Raw genomic sequence first — 10,774 nt, 5'->3', positions numbered from 1 at the left:
ACAAAGTCAACGGGGACATCTAATTTGGGATGGAGGTAGTATTATTTTATCTTCTCTCTCTTTATTTGTAAAAATTTGCTCCAATGGTTGGCAACCAAAGTTGCCACATAATTGTACAATATAATTTTTTTTATATAAACCAAACAAAATACAAATATAAGTATAAAAAGATAGGGAACTATATGCTTTAGGGTGATATATACACTTCTTTTCATTTTAGGAGGGTGCCAAAAATTGACAACTTTACTTGACACCCCTTCCATTCCAATGGAGAGTCAACAAGAGTGTCATGCCACGTCATGCCACATGGCACTTTGACACTCTTTTTGGCACCCCATTAGAGTTGCTCTTACATACGAGACCATCAGGTAAAATACATGACTCTAGTACTTCTAAACTCCAATTTCTAAATTATACCATTAAATTTACAAGAACGTATGATTTACCTTCATGCAAGTAAGATAATATGCTTCGTTATTTAAGAAATTTATTAAATTTTCTAATTTAAATATTAAAAATACGTTAAAGGTAGATAAATGGAGGGAAGCAGTACAATAATTGCGCAAAAGCAAACATTCCGAAGTTGACTGGAGTGCGAAAGTGTGGTCGCGAGTATCATTCAAGCTCTGTTAAATTTGAAAAAGAAGGCTAAAAAGATGAGAAAAGAAGAGGCGACGGTGGATTTGGGAGGGGAGGTTGGATTATCAAACACATTAACAACATTCCCAACTAATTAACTCAACTAACTAAGAAGATCCAGAGCTTGCCACCTAGAGCTTGTTTGTCTGGGCTTAAAGCCCGGACTTTAAGTTATCTCTGACTTTAAGCTGAAAAATGTCTGTTTGTGTAATAAGTCAGAAGTCGGCTTAAAATCAGAAATAAGCTAGAAGCTGATTTAAAGCCAGAAGTTAATTTGAGATACTTTTTTCAGTGGCTAATTTTATTGAATTTTTTTTTTGAAAAAAATTACTCCTAAGTTATAAATTACTCATAAATCACTTTTATTGTTGTTATTGTATTTTTAATAACTCATAAGTCATTAATACGTCAAAATTACCAAACAGACATTTTAAACTCTCAGCTTATCAAATAAATCACGTTAAGTAATAAGTCACGATAAATCATAAGCCATAAGCTCAGACAAACGGGTTCCCAGTTAGAGAGATATAGTACTAATAAGTAAAGTACACAATGTTTGTATATATGCTTACTTTAAGATTTTGATTGCGTCCATCTGTATAGGTTTCTTGTAGCATTAGCAGATGTTGCAATTTTGTTGAAGCTTATCAGCTTTGTTGGAATTCTAATACATGTTTTGCCGTTTTGGTATATGCAGTTATGAAAGTATTCGTTTTGTTCATCTAAAGACTAAAGCTCCTTGTAGATGGTTTCTTGTTATTTTGATGCAGTGCACGCTTAATTACTGCATGGAGAATCGGAGATATATAAAAAAGTACATCACGACATGAAAGCATATGATGCAAGTATTTAGAAGGTGCAGGGAAAACAAACAAGTAGATATATATAATCACCAACAGTCGCTACATATAATCCTCTATAGTTCAAATTTCCTTGTGTTGGAGATACAAGTGAGAAATTTAAAACTGAAAGGAATGAAATGAAATTGCAAGAAGTTTATATATGAGCCGAACAAGATAGATAAATATATGAAATCAACAGACAGATTGATCAGCATTCTGGCTGGTGAGCAATGAAACTGATGCACTGGACTTGGCGAACGTTGTCGAATCCGATGATACGGACGTAGGCCTGGGGGTACTCCTTGACGCACTCATCAAGCTCCTTCAACACCTGCGATGAGTCGGTGCACCCGAACATGGGAAGCTTCCACATAACCCAGTATCGTCCGTCATAGTATCCGGGGGATTTGTTGTGCTCACGGTACACGAAACCGTGCTACATTTCGGTTTAACACACAATTGTCATCAGCAATGTCAAGAAACATGTAACAGAGAACATGAAAAATGTGTAGGAAGAAAGTGGTTACCTCCAACTCGAATTCCAGACAAGGAACCCATCCGGAACGGAGAAGGTAGTCGACCTCCTTTGCCAATTGTTCGGTGGTGAGAGGAGGAAGGTACGAGAGTGTCTCGAACTTCTTCATGTTAATTGGTGGCCATACCTGCGCTTGCACCATTCACATATGTTAGCTAACTAATTTCTTATTCACTTTCAGAACCAAGGTGTGTTCTCCTTGATACTTTTTTTAGAAACAGTATTGCATTGCAAAATTTGAAGAACGTGACCATGTCTTTATAAGAATATACATTACCGACTATTTAGTGAGACTGTGAGTGGGGTTACTGTCTCACTGAGAGCAAGCTAATTAAGGTACAATTCAATTTCATTATTGAATTAAAATCTACTTCACTTCAGGGGCGAATGCTTAGGTCCTCACACATTGACACACACATGATTTCTGTGAATCATAATTTTTGTAAATTATTCACATATCCAAGGAAAATTCCAAAGCTATGCTACTTTGAGAGCAATAAGTAATTAAGAATGTTCTGTCATGTTATACTAGATCCGCATGAGCACATACTATATATATGAGTATTAAGTAGTATAGATATATACCTTCATGCATTGAACTCTTCCTCCATTGCTGGTAATAGAGGTAATGTCATTCTCGAGCTTTCGGGTGACGGGGAATGATGCGATGGACTTGAGGCCGGTGAAAGGCGCGACCATGCTAGCCTGAGCAGGGGAGGCACGGGTGACCGGTGCTACTGATGATATCATTGAAGAAGCCATGACTACGAATACTCTCTTCTTGTTCTTCTACTAATATATAGGCATTTCATCACTATCGTTTAACTTGCTGATCCAATGGTTCCAAATTCACCTCCTAAAGATCAGATTTTTTCTGACCACACAGTGTGAGCAATTTGGATTGGTTGCCTTATCATTAAACACTCTTATCGAGGTGACACGTGGCATGAGAGAGGTTGCCTTATCTCTTCTGATCAAGGGAATGAGGACTTGCTTTCTTCAGTGGTAGCTAGCCATTTCTTGGCCCTTCATTGCTTAGCTCTTTGGAAAACGCTTATTTGGACTTTGTACTTTGAAATTCAAATCAGTGACTAGTGACTGATGACTTCCACAATTGCAGTTGCATCACTTTCCCCCTTCCTCTTATTATTCAAGTTACATATCATACGAAGAAAAACACTAAACATTACAAAAAAAAATTATAATTCTGCTCGTTAGATACATATATAATATATCGTCCAACTGTCCAAAACCAGTATATTATATAATCCTTCCTAAAAATCAGTATATTATATAAGTAATTCTTAACGTATGTCAGGAACCCTAAAATATATGGATTATTCTTTCCCTTCACACTTGAGTGTAATGTATGGATAGATTGCATTTGGAATTTGCTCCATTATTGAGCTTAAATTGCAAGATATATGCTGCATTAAAGTGGCCCAAAGTCCTTCTAGTTCCAGAGTTTGAAGTACATATTAGTAGTAGTAAAGAAGCTGTATCACATAGTTCAAACAGTGTTCACGGTTTAACCAAAATGTAGTGCTCCTATATTAAGACTGTCATTTGTCTTAAAGGCGTTTATACCGGTAGTAAATGCGTTTGATTTAGGCCAGATTTGTTGCACCAGGAAAAACGATGTAGTGGTGATAAATTTTGAGCTTCAATCCTGTTTTCCTAATAACTAGCTTTTTAACCCGTGCAAAGCACGGGTTGTTTTAAATTATTTTTTCAATATATCTCATATTTTTTTGTTCATCTTTTTCAAATTAAGATTATTTGTGTTATAAACGTAATTTAAATGTAATATTTGTTTGTATTTGAAGTAATATCATGTGTATGTTAGGTTGTTCCTGCCTCCGGCTTCCTTTTCTAAGAGCATCTCCAAGAGCCTCTTCATTTAGGCTCCTAACTTGAGATTTGAGGAGGGAGAGGAAAAATGTTGTTCCAAGAGACTCTTAAATGACTCTTAAATCTTAAGAGCCTCTTGTTTCTCTCTCCTCTCTCCTCAAAGTTAAGAGCTACCGCATGACTCCTAACTTATTTTTTTACAATAAAAAAATCTTTCCATCCAATTCACCTCCATCTTTCACTCTCTTTTTTGTTGTAGTGGAGCCCAATATATGAATAAAATATGAAATAGAGAAGAGATGTAAAGAGTATTGTTGGAGTTCACACTCTTAACTTTGTTCTAAATTGCTAAGAGCCACATTTTTTATATTATATTTAGGAGCCAACAAGGAGGCTCTTGGAGATGCTCTAAGAAAGTTAGTTTCTACTTTTATTGACCCGTTTGTGTAAAAAGTTAAAAGCACATATAAGAAACCGAAAATTCCATCTTTTTATCGGGACTTCTACTTTCTTTCAAACACTTTAATAAACTTAAAGTCTAGACTTACTTCTCACTAATAGTCCACTTTTTTTTAAGTAAGAAGTCACTTCCTATGCTGATGTATATATGTACACATATCCTCACTATAATAATATTTATTAAAATATAATTACAAAAAATATACACTATTTAAATTTTTTATTATATAATTAAAATACCACTCACCTAAAATTATTGAAAATTTGTTTTAAAAAAATGAGGTTCTTGCCGAATTAGAGTCTTTGTCATATAGTTATATATTATTTATAATCATTCTAATATATATATATATGTATGTATGTATGTATGTATGTATATATATATGTATATATTAGAGTGTGTGTGTGTGTATATATATATATTATTAAATCATAATAATTAAATTCTAAAAATCAGCCGAATTAACGGAATAATCGATAATCGGACAGATTTTGATCCGATTTGGTAAAATCCGGTTAAATCGATGTCTAATTGGTAAGAGATTTGATTAATAGCTTGAAAATCAGCCAGGATATAAAAAATTACAAAATTTATGGGGAAAATTTAAAGTTTAAAAATGATTATATATTGTTTTAACATATATAATATTAAATTAATTTCAAATAATGATCATGTTTATTAAATCATAATTATAAATATTATATACTTATATGTATATTGGAGTTTTAATTATAAAGTAATTAATGTATATTAATGAAGATACATTAATGTCTAATAAATTTGTTAAAATAAAAAGTCAATAATAGCCTCACTATTTATGAATATATATGTATTGTGAGCAAGGGTAGTTTCGTCTCAACGAATTAAATTACTCACACTTGTTCTATTAGATATATAATATAATAGATTGGTAAGAGATTTGATTAATAGCTTGAAAATCAGCCAGGATATAAAAAATTACAAAATTTATGGGGAAAATTTAAAGTTTAAAAATGATTATATATTGTTTTAACATATATAATATTAAATTAATTTCAAATAATGATCATGTTTATTAAATCATAATTATAAATATTATATACTTATATGTATATTGGAGTTTTAATTATAAAGTAATTAATGTATATTAATGAAGAGACATTAATGTCTAATAAATTTGTTAAAATAAAAAGTCAATAATAGCCTCATTATTTATGAATATATATGTATTGTGAGCAAGGGTAGTTTCGTCTCAACGAATTAAATTACTCACACTTGTTCTATTAGATATATAATAGATTTTAAGAACAAATTACCTGAGATGTTAGACTTTAAAAAGTAAGCTTAACCCAGTCAATAATTGAAGCCATATATTCCTCCATCGGTCCCCTCAATTATTTAAATTGGAGGACACGACTCGACACGCATTTTAATATTTTCATAAAACATAATAATTTGATAAATTATTTTCATTTTTTTTATTTTAATAAATATTTAGTATCTAAATTTTTATAAAAAAATTAAAAATTCACAAAAAATTATGAAATATGTTTTTTTATGCATTTTAAAATGGTGTCGGGTAATAAAAAAAATTGTAAAGAAGTACTATGAGTTATTTTCAGGTAGAGTTGGCAATATGGTTGCAAAACCATTAAACCAATCCAAATCAAACCAAAATTGTGGATTTGGATCCATTTGAAATCACACTTAGAAAAATGGATTTGGTTTGGTTTTTAGTCTCACATTTCTCACAAAATATGGATCTAACCACATTTTGTCTCATTTTTAATATTTTTTATAACTCTCCACACACTATTATGTTCTTTTCCTTTTCTTTCTTTTGTTTTGCTAGTTACCACACATGCACATCTCATGATTCGAACTCATGATCTTACTTGGAGAAGCCAAAAGCTTGAACCACTACACCAACTCACACACTCAAACACACTATTGTTATATTTAGTATTCATTATATTGTCAATTTTTGTTCATTATATAATACTTATTTTTACTTACTAAACTAGTTACCCATAATTCAAACTAAAACCATAACCACATTTATTAATATATGGTTTGAAAATAATTTTGGTTCATTTATCCAAACCAAATCCATTTTATAAGAACCAAAACCAAACCAAAACCATATTTTGCCGTCTCTACGTTCAGGCGTCCCGCGTCTGCCCTCGATTCACGTACATACAATTTTATCATTCATGAATAAAAATTATCTGAACCCCGTACATGTCACATGTGGGCTTTGATTTATTTAGACATTGGACGGTTAACTTATGGCCTAACTACCCTGGACTACTAGGTGGGCGTAACTGAAATTTGAAAACATGGGCTTAGGAAAATATTAGGGGGAACAAAGTGATTTTTGTCAAGAAAAGAGAGCCCATGAACAAAATGACTTTGGCCTCAATTTCTCATCGTGATATTTCCTTTCTATTGTGGGAAAAATATCTCCTCATTTTCAGATTAAATACGGGAAGTGTTTGATAAAATAGCACTAAGCTTGGCTCAGCTAAGCAACCGATGGACACAAATCATGCAAGCTGGGATCAAAACCCTAGTCAAAAGATGAAGTCACATGTGAAATGGGGAAAGTATGATATATGAGCTGTAAGCAACAAATCCCACGTGTAAAAACAGTTACGATACGAGAACATCAAGTAAAAATAGCATGACTACTAGTACTTCCAAACCCTAATTTCTAAATTATACCGTTAAATTTACAAGCACGTATGATTTACCTTCATCCGAGTAAGATCATATATTTCGATGTTTAAGATAAATTATAAAATCATCTCATTTAAATATAAAAGATATATTAAAATTGTGCAAAAAGTGGGAATTAGTAAAATAATTACGCAAAAGCAAACATTCCGAAGTTGACTGGAGTGGCGAAAGTGTGGTCGCGAGTATCATTCACGCTCTGTTAAAGTAGCGTGGGAAGCATCTTACTCGGCCTCACTGCTTTTTTCACACTAACATCAACTTTCACATTCAAGAAGAGTGCAGGATTTAAGGTAATAAAGTGAAGTGAGTAGAGAGACTCAAAACAATAATGGGGGCAGGGAAAGGCTCATCTCTTGTTCATCTTCTTGTAATAATACTATGCTTGGTCGCTTTTGGCTTCTCCATCGCCGCTGAACGTCGTCGTAGCACTGTAACTGCTCTCTCTCTCTCTCCCTCCCTCCCTCTCTCCCTTCCTCTCATCTGATTAATAAATTTGGAAATTGTAAGTTGATGTTTGTAATTAGATCAGCTTTAGATATTTAATTCATAAATGTTTTGTTGTTGCTTTCTACTTCATCTCAGTTCAGCTAGCTTTTTTGTGTTACAGTCTTACAGAGTTCTGATTTTTGAATCATTTTTTTTATATACAAACATTTATAACTTTGAAATTAGGGTTCTTAGTTATGATCTCTTTGGAAATTTATCCAATTATATCCAATTAGAGTGGTTGGTTGCTTTGGGTAGTTTGTTTAAGCTTTTTAATGTGAATGTACAGCTTTGCAATATCAGAATTTTAAATAATAATTTATGTTCATTGATATAATAGAAAAGACAATAGCCGTTAAGAATATATGCTGCTCATAGTTATACTAGTCTGTGTATAATTTTATTGTGTTTTGTTAAGCCTGAATTATTCAATATAATCTCCCTCCCTCTTTCATCTGCATATAATCTGAATACTAGAAGTTTGGATCTTAGAAATCTGATTTTACAAACTATTTTGCATTCGCTTCTAAATTTTAATCTGTTAACCATAAAAAATTTGTTACTGAGTTTGGATGTTATATGAGTTATTTGGATCTTAATGGTGTTCGCCATTTATATAGTTAGACATGTTTTCCATACTAGTCATAAGAAATGTATAATAATTGTTTCTAACGCACATGATATGTTTTTTGTGTGTGTGTTCTGCTACGAATCTAGGTGCCATATATTTTCTGTGTGTGTGTTCTGCTATGAATTTTCTTTTAGTAATAATCCCCTTATTGCAGCTGTCAATCTTTAATCTCCTCATCTTTATACCTTTATGTAATGCCCCATTTGGTTGGAAGAATTACATTTAGGGGAGAATGAAATGAAATTTGTACTAGTTTGGCATACAAATATAAACTAATATCCCAATCCTACCAATATAGGGATATTAAATGATCACTCCTATATTTTTCTCATCATCTTGTGAAACTCAAAATAAATTCTGCACTTTCTAGTTCTTCATCACTCTTCACTCTTGTATACTTCTCGTTTACCATTTCCGTCCATACCTTCCAATCAGATGGAGCATAAGTACAATTAGTCTTTCAAAGTTTTATTATTATCTGAAATGTCGCTAGCAGATGTTTGTTTCTATTGCAGAGAATTTGCTTTCACATTGTTGAACATGAAAGGTGTTGTATTGATACAAGAGAACATGTGTATGAGCCTAGGTAGATGTTACGGAAGCACTGAACTGTTTTTATTTGCTATCATATAATTTGCTCATATATGAAAACCGTAATGGTACTAAGCTTGTCTAGGTATGAATGAGTAGAAATCATTATTATTGTCATTTGCTTTAAAACTATATTTTTTGAAATAAAAATGTTATTGAAACTGTCATCTTGTTCTCTCCTCTTTATTTGCTTGCTTTGTCCATGTATGCACGTTGGTGTTTAGGTGAAAATCAACATCCTTGCATTCTTATTGACCACTGTTGACTAAACTATTCATTGCTGTTGTTTGTGCTGGTTTACTTTAAGTTTGAGGTTGTATCTTTATAGCTATCCAACCAACATCTACTTTTTTTTTTGCCGGACAAGTGTGGCTCTTTTATGTTGATCTTATACCTCATGTTCTTTTTTCTGTTTTACAGGGTACCGTACATAAAGATGAGCATACGAATGCTACATATTGTGTTTACAGCTCAGATGTTGCAACAGGATACGGGGTAGGAGCATTCCTGTTTTTACTCTCAGGTGAATCTTTGCTTATGGGGGTTACCAAATGCATGTGTTTTGGTATACCTTTAACACCTGGAAGTGATCGTGCTTGGACAATCATCTATTTTATCTCATCATGGTAAGACAATTAATGGCCTTCTCCTACTGTCAGTGCCCTCTCATCTACAGTACTCTTGTTTTTGCTATGCCTTCCTGTGTCCAACAAATTTGTTATGTTACATAATTTCTTGTTAGTCGAAATTGAAAAAGTATTACTTTTGTATGTGCCTCGCCAGATTGCATCCTCTCTGCTAGTGGTGTTTGACATTCAATTGCTATTACCCTAGTCCCTATACATGGTTTAATCATTAGCCATCATGTCGTATATAAAGTAGAAATCAGGTAATAAAGTATCAGTTAACCATTGTATCATACATAGATTAGGTGTCAGGTGATGAATTTTATTACATGTTTTTTATTTTATATAAAATATAATGGTTTATGGTCACTGATTATCAACACCTGTAGTCAGATTAACATGATATTCATAATCACAGAGGTCGTTGAACACTAAATTTGATGAAACAGTAGATAACTGGATATAACACAGAATCTGTATATTTCAATGATGTAAAACTTTGATGCTAAGAAGTGTGATCGGCATGTGCGCTTGCAGGATGACTTTTTTGGTAGCAGAAGCATGTTTAGTTGCAGGAGCAAAGCAGAATGCTTATCATACTAAGTACAGGGATATGATTTATGCACAAAACATTTCTTGTGAAACACTGAGGAAGGGGGTTTTTGTTGCAGGAGCAATTTTCGTTGTTGCAACAATGGTTCTTAATGTATATTACTACGTGTACTTCACCAAGGCGACTAACCAGGGTGCTCGTAAAACAAACCGTACAAGTTCAACAGTCGGGTTAGCTGGTTACCCATAGTATTATGCTTGTAATAGATTACGGTTTGCATTTTATCTCTTGTCGAATTAGGCTCTGTTGTATTGAAGATTGGCAGCAGCAGCATACTACTAAAGTTTGTGATGTTCAGTGCCTCAGTGGCATGGTGGCAACAAATATTTTGGAACTCCTAGTAAAATATATTAGATCGGATCACCAAATATTCCTTCTTTCCTTATTTATCTTCAGGAACAATGCCAAAAGTACCTTCATATTCGTTAAGTTCCTTTTGGAATAATGCGCAGAGAGAACAAATCAAGACTAGAATAAATTGGTAGAGGTGAAGGTTAGATAAGTCATTCGAATAACTTTTGCGGACATCTTTATCAGGTCCTGACCAAGAAACCACCGGTTTTGCTTGGTGACCGGAAAATGCCCAGCTTGTTAATTTATCCACGGACTCATGTAGCCATCATAATTTAGCCGGAAGAATGGACTTATTTGAAGTGGCTCATTTTGTACCAGAAAAGTCTGTGTATGAGCAAAGATTAATTTATTTTCTCACCTTTTTTTACCTCGCTTTTTTCTTAAAGAATTGGAGGAAATTACATACGAATTCTCAGTTAAGTACGATG

At 33.1% G+C, this 10,774-nt stretch overlaps 2 protein-coding genes across 3 annotated transcripts; one reads left to right on the top strand and one right to left on the bottom strand.

The window, feature by feature from the left end:
• Window positions 1-1,502: 1,502 nt before the first annotated feature.
• On the bottom strand, window positions 1,503-2,909 carry LOC108208530 (ribulose bisphosphate carboxylase small subunit 1B, chloroplastic-like). 2 transcript variants are annotated; one of them, XM_017379062.2, is made up of 3 exons: window positions 2,602-2,909; window positions 2,009-2,143; window positions 1,503-1,917 (listed from the first exon to the last, which is right to left on the bottom strand). In XM_017379062.2, exons 1-3 carry the CDS (start codon window positions 2,776-2,778, stop codon window positions 1,690-1,692), a joined length of 540 nt encoding a protein of 179 aa, XP_017234551.1. In that variant the 5' UTR covers window positions 2,779-2,909; the 3' UTR covers window positions 1,503-1,689. The 2 variants fall into 2 exon arrangements, with proteins under 2 accessions (XP_017234551.1, XP_063943957.1); XM_064087887.1 differs by having other exon boundaries at window positions 2,016-2,143; window positions 2,602-2,833.
• Window positions 2,910-7,283: 4,374 nt separating this feature from the next.
• LOC108206010 (uncharacterized) lies at window positions 7,284-10,373 on the top strand. Its single transcript, XM_017376164.2, has 3 exons — window positions 7,284-7,475; window positions 9,174-9,379; window positions 9,917-10,373. The coding sequence occupies exons 1-3, from the start codon at window positions 7,374-7,376 to the stop codon at window positions 10,179-10,181; spliced, it is 573 nt and encodes a 190-aa protein (XP_017231653.1). The 5' UTR covers window positions 7,284-7,373; the 3' UTR covers window positions 10,182-10,373.
• The last annotated feature ends 401 nt before the right edge of the window (window positions 10,374-10,774 follow it).

This window comes from Daucus carota, chromosome 2, assembly GCF_001625215.2.
Source record: "Daucus carota subsp. sativus chromosome 2, DH1 v3.0, whole genome shotgun sequence".
Classification (NCBI taxonomy): Eukaryota; Viridiplantae; Streptophyta; class Magnoliopsida; order Apiales; family Apiaceae; genus Daucus; species Daucus carota.
Note: the sequence above shows the minus strand (reverse complement) of the source record. Positions and strands in the feature narration are given on the sequence as shown.

What these genes read in the sequence shown, in the direction of transcription:
- LOC108208530 (XM_017379062.2), bottom strand. Translation starts at nt 2,778, where the DNA reads ATGGCTTCTTCAATGATATCATCAGTAGCACCGGTCACCCGTGCCTCC. An exon ending in GAAGAGTTCAATGCATGAAG is followed by an intron (nt 2,144 to 2,601) that starts GTATATATCTAT and finishes GTGCAAGCGCAG; the next exon opens with GTATGGCCACCAATTAACAT. An exon ending in GTCTGGAATTCGAGTTGGAG is followed by an intron (nt 1,918 to 2,008) that starts GTAACCACTTTC and finishes ACCGAAATGTAG; the next exon opens with CACGGTTTCGTGTACCGTGA.
- LOC108206010 (XM_017376164.2), top strand. Translation starts at nt 7,374, where the DNA reads ATGGGGGCAGGGAAAGGCTCATCTCTTGTTCATCTTCTTGTAATAATA. An exon ending in CTGAACGTCGTCGTAGCACT is followed by an intron (nt 7,476 to 9,173) that starts GTAACTGCTCTC and finishes TCTGTTTTACAG; the next exon opens with GGTACCGTACATAAAGATGA. An exon ending in ATCTATTTTATCTCATCATG is followed by an intron (nt 9,380 to 9,916) that starts GTAAGACAATTA and finishes GTGCGCTTGCAG; the next exon opens with GATGACTTTTTTGGTAGCAG.